Here is a 5,266-nt window from a genome sequence, read left to right on the forward strand (position 1 = left end):
ACATTAAAGAAACTTAATATTTTCATTGATATTCTCGCTTAATATTAATAAATGTATACATATACCGTAATAAATTGTTACGTATAAATATAAAAATTTAATAAATGTACACAAATTAAAATAAAGTGATTGAGTTCTAAAAATTCATATTAAATTGTTTCAATACTTATTACTACAACAACTTGTGTGTATATAACTAACTATAATAAAAACAAACTATTAAAAATTAGTCTTATGTATGAGTCATAGCCAAGAATTATATTCGCTTTCTCTCTCTTGAAATTATATTTATTATTATATATTAGCTTGTTAAATTATATGGCTTATTATTGTCTGCTCTTGACAGTAACTATTATTAGGGACTAATTATTCAAAATGCACTTTGTATCAGTATTTAAGATTGCCAAGACAGACATATTTAATATCAAGAAAATCTTCAACCCCATGTTTAGAACCTTCTCTTCCTAAGCCAGATTCTTTTACTCCGCCGAAAGCAGCCTCTGCACATGAAATTAATCCCTCATTGACACCTACCATACCGACTTCCAATTTACGCGCAACTCTAAGTATTTGCGATATGTCCTGCGAGAAGAAGTATCCAGCTAAACCAAATGGTGTATCATTGGCTTGCTTCAATACATCATCCTCACTGGAAAATTTATTTATTACTGCTACGGGGCCAAAGATTTCTTTGTTATAAATTTGCATGTCTTTAGTTATATTGGTTAATAGAGTAGGTGCATAAAACAATGGTCCAAGGTCTGGCAACGGATGTCCGCCGCAATGTACCTTAGCACCTTTCTGAATTGCGTCCTTTACTAGACCATTTACTATATCCAATTGACTTTTCTTTATGAGCGGCCCATGAGTGATACCTTCTTTGCAACCATCTCCCATCTTGATATCTTTCTCAATTTTCATCACAAACTTCTTAATAAACTCGTCAAAAATATCAGCCTCTATAAAAAACCTGTTTGCTGAGACACATGTTTGACCAGTATTACGAAATTTACTGGCCATGGCATTATTTACAGCTAGGTCTACGTCCGCAGATTTAAATACAATATATGGTGCATTACCACCCAATTCGAGACCAAGCCGTTTCATGGTTGAGGCGCATTGCTTATATAAGATTTTCCCCACGGTTGTAGAGCCAGTAAATGATAACACTCTTATCTTTGAATTTTCACACAATTCTTTACCAACGGCGGCTGAATTTGTTATACTCGTGGTAAGTACATTCAAAACACCTGCAGGAAAGCCTGCTTGTTCCGCGAGATCTGCTAGCGCCAGTGCCGTTAACGGCGTATCCTCGGATGGTTTAATGACACACGTACAGCCAGCAGCAAGTGCAGCACCTGCCTTCCTGGTAATCATAGCATGTGGAAAGTTCCATGGTGTGATTAAGGCAGCTACACCAACTGGTTGTCTTAATAAAAATAATTCTCTGTTCGATATAGGAGCCTGCAGTATTTCTCCTCCTATTCTTCTAGCTTCTTCTGAAAACCACTCAATAAAAGAATTTCCATATTTAATCTCTGTTCTAGATTCAATGAGAGATTTTCCATTTTCTTTAGTCAAGATAAGAGCCAATTCCTCAGAATGCTTAACCATCAGATTGTACCACTTTCTAAGCAAATCACTTCTTTCTTTGGCCGTGGTTTTACTGAACGACTCGAAAGCTTTGACAGCAGCATCAATGGCCACTTGAGTATCAGCAGCATTCATATCAGGAACATGAGCAATTACAGTATTGTCAACTGGATTGCAAATGGGAAATGTCTGTTTGCTACTAGCACTTATCCAATTCCCATTAACGTAAGCATTATCCCTCAAGAGATGCATTGCTCTGGAGCTCAAAGGCACATGATGCAGTATATATTGTTGTAACAACTTTGTTCTAAGCATTCTCTTGCAAGTGATCAAATGTATTCTGTAAAGAAGAGTTGTAATATAAGAATAATTAAATATAATAGAATCTTCAGATACAGCTAAAAGAATATATAAATTATTTATAAAATTATATTACACTGACTTTTAAACTTATTCACTTATCTATGATATTTGCCTCATATATGATATATATGTTATAATTGTTCTTATCAATGTAATCACGTATGATTATCTTCCATATGTGATGTGCGTGAAACAATATGTTTATAATTGCAAATCTATTTTTAATTTCTTATATATTTATTTCTATAAAGCCAGCAGCACACAACATATTTTTCTTGCTGGATTGCTTGCGTTTTGGTAAATTAATAGAATTGCACGCAGAACGCATGTCTAAAATTTATTAAAACGCAAATAATCAAGCAACATTAGAAAACATTATGCATTGTCTTAATTCTAAAATACAACACTATTTTCATTTTAGATATATTTTAATAATATTTTTAATACTCATATTTTAATAATATTTTTAATACCTTCCTTTTAATACTAACCTTCAGGTTATTAATTTGACGAAAGTACTGCACGTCACTGGTTTTCATTTAACATCCCACCGATCTAGTAACGTTGTCAATTGAAAGCATAATTGACAAAACGAGCTTATATAAGTGATGTTCTCTCTGCCGATTACATCGTGCTTATAAATCCTCGGTGATCAACAATTTCGAGGCTGCCGATAGTGTCGACGCGTCCTTCAATCGATACGCTCGTTATCGAGTTTGATTATTGTGTTGAAAAATACAACAAAGTGTTTCACGCATCATGAGCGGTAATACGAAGCGGACTATCTACGTAGGTACGTGTAAATTAATAGAAGATATTAAACTAACGTATCTAAACGTATTTAAACATGCACGTGACATAACCCTCAGAATACCCTCAGAATACCTTTAATCACACAAACTGAATAATTTTAATAAATAATGATCAATTCAACGGTATTTGCTTGCACAGCAAAATTTCTGACTCTACGATTCATTATGCTTGAACTAAATTTTATCCTTATATCAAACAACAATAAGTTAATAGTTTTATTTATATTTTATTCCATTCAAAAATTATAGATATTATAACTTAACAAGTTTGACTGTCCATTGAATAAACATTCAACTCCTTGATTCCTTTTGTATTCTATCCGATGTCTTTTTATTATTTTAATTTATTAATGTATAAGTTATTAGTTTCTAAAATGATGTTTTACTAAGTTACTATAACTGATGATTACTAAATTAAAAGTTCCATGATTTATTTTTATTAATCTATGTGAATAAATTATTATTGTTATTTATCTTTTAGTCGTGTTTGCTCATCAAATTTGTTTCTTTATTACTTTTATTGTTCAGAATCAATTAAAATTTAATCGAAGTTATCATTCATGTTTTACTCCATTCACAAAATATATAGATATTATTTGACAAGTTAACTATTTATTGAATTAAAATTTGATGAAAGTCATCCCAAATATATTGTAAATTGCTATTATTTATTTGTATATATTTGAGAAATAATTTTTGTTATAATCATTACTAACAATGAGAAATATTATGTGGCAAGTTATCATTCAGATTCTATTCTTATTTTTCAGGTGGTTTAGCTGAAGAAGTCGATGAAAAAGTGTTACATGCAGCGTTTATACCTTTTGGAGAAATTGTCGATGTCCAAATACCATTAGATTACGAGTCGGAAAAGCACAGAGGATTTGCGTTCATTGAATTTGAAACAGCAGAAGACGCAGCTGCTGCTATAGATAATATGGTATATTTATGTAAAATAACATAAATAATATTGATGAATTGTTTGATAATTTTTTTTTTTGATATCGAGAATTTTATAGATTTTGTTGTTATAAATGATTTATTTTATGAATCGTTCACTGTGATAAGCTCTTAAAAAATCCTAAAAGCCACTGATAGTTCTTATAAAAAATGAATCATTTAAAGAATATAGGAAGTATTAATATTCCTTTGATGTAAATCTAGCTTTTTTTTCTTATCTAATCATTAGTAAATCATATGTAAAAATAATGTGACTTATTGCTTATGTTTGCAATAATGATTAACAGAACGATTCCGAATTGTTTGGCCGAACTATAAGAGTAAATATTGCTAAGCCGCAAAAGATAAAAGAAGGTTCATCGAAACCGGTATGGGCAGACGACGCTTGGCTACAAGAACACGCGGGCGAGACATTGAAAAATGATGACAATACAAAGACAAATGATGTTGCACAATCAAAGAAATCAAAACAGAATCCTCAGGTTTACTTTGACATAAGCATAGGAAAGCAAGAAGTGGGTAGAATTATCATGATGTTACGAGCAGATATTGTACCAAAGACTGCAGAGAACTTTCGGGCACTTTGTACACATGAAAAGGGATATGGATATCAGGGTAGCACCTTACACAGGATCATTCCAGATTTTGTATCCTTAAATCACATTTTTTATTCTATATAAAAACGGTATTTTATCCTTATTTTTTTAATTTTAAGTAAAAATGTCCTTAACACAAATATTACAGATGTGTCAAGGAGGTGATTTTACGAATCACAATGGTACAGGTGGAAAATCAATCTATGGCAACAAATTCGACGATGAGAATTTTGAATTGAAACATACGGGTCCGGGAACTCTATCAATGGCTAATTCTGGTCCAAATACGAATGGATCACAATTTTTTCTGTGTACAGCCAGAACAGACTGGCTAGATGGAAAACATGTTGTCTTCGGACATGTCCTCAGTGGAATAGATGTACTTAGAAAGATTGAAAAATGTGGAACAAAAGCAGGCACGCCGACACAAAAAGTCGTCATAACTGCTTGTGGAGAATTAGTATAATTATTTCCATGTATATAAAATTTTTATAATAAATTATAAAAACTAAATTTTTAAGACTCTTGAGTAGTTATCACAGCTATACTGAATCGTGATATCAGAAGTGAGAAATTAATTAATTTTTGTTATATGCCATTTATAATTGAAGGCAATTTGGATAAAACGAAACGATGAGACGTTTTAAAACAATTATAAAAATGGATGAAAACTATTCTTATTTTTCCTAATTAAGTCAGTAAATAATTATAAAAACTTAAAAAGTAATAAAAGGTACGTGAAAATAATAGATTACACATGCGCAAAAGCACTTCACGTATCTTTTATCACTTTTTACTGACTATACGTACACAAATGCAGACACATATATTGATACATATACATACAGGATTAAAAATATTATTTAAAAAAAATATATGTCACCGTTATTTTTTTGTAATGTTAAAGTAAAATATTAGATTAAAAAATTATATTATTTAATA

At 31.1% G+C, this 5,266-nt stretch overlaps 2 protein-coding genes across 2 annotated transcripts; one reads left to right on the top strand and one right to left on the bottom strand.

Annotated features, from left to right (window-relative positions):
- Positions 1–270: 270 nt before the first annotated feature.
- Positions 271–2,522, bottom strand: LOC108687806 (succinate-semialdehyde dehydrogenase [NADP(+)] GabD). Its single transcript, XM_018193782.1, has 2 exons — positions 2,448–2,522; positions 271–1,933 (listed from the first exon to the last, which is right to left on the bottom strand). Exon 2 carries the CDS (start codon positions 1,906–1,908, stop codon positions 388–390), a length of 1,521 nt encoding a protein of 506 aa, XP_018049271.1. The 5' UTR covers positions 1,909–1,933; positions 2,448–2,522; the 3' UTR covers positions 271–387.
- A 170-nt stretch (positions 2,523–2,692) lies between these two features.
- On the top strand, positions 2,693–4,790 carry LOC108687819 (peptidyl-prolyl cis-trans isomerase E). The gene is made up of 4 exons (XM_018193807.1): positions 2,693–2,749; positions 3,539–3,708; positions 4,016–4,375; positions 4,473–4,790. The coding sequence occupies exons 1-4, from the start codon at positions 2,716–2,718 to the stop codon at positions 4,788–4,790; spliced, it is 882 nt and encodes a 293-aa protein (XP_018049296.1). The 5' UTR covers positions 2,693–2,715.
- Positions 4,791–5,266: the final 476 nt, after the last annotated feature.

This window comes from Atta colombica, unplaced genomic scaffold (genome assembly GCF_001594045.1).
Source record: "Atta colombica isolate Treedump-2 unplaced genomic scaffold, Acol1.0 scaffold102, whole genome shotgun sequence".
Lineage (NCBI taxonomy): Eukaryota > Metazoa > Arthropoda > Insecta > Hymenoptera > Formicidae > Atta > Atta colombica.

Excerpts from the sequence above, each read along its gene's own strand:
- LOC108687806 (XM_018193782.1), bottom strand. The coding sequence starts at position 1,908 with ATGCTTAGAACAAAGTTGTTACAACAATATATACTGCATCATGTGCCT.
- LOC108687819 (XM_018193807.1), top strand. The coding sequence starts at position 2,716 with ATGAGCGGTAATACGAAGCGGACTATCTACGTAG. Across the intron at positions 2,750-3,538 it reads GAAGCGGACTATCTACGTAG|GTGGTTTAGCTGAAGAAGTC; the intron begins GTACGTGTAAAT and ends CTTATTTTTCAG. Across the intron at positions 4,376-4,472 it reads ACAGGATCATTCCAGATTTT|ATGTGTCAAGGAGGTGATTT; the intron begins GTATCCTTAAAT and ends CAAATATTACAG.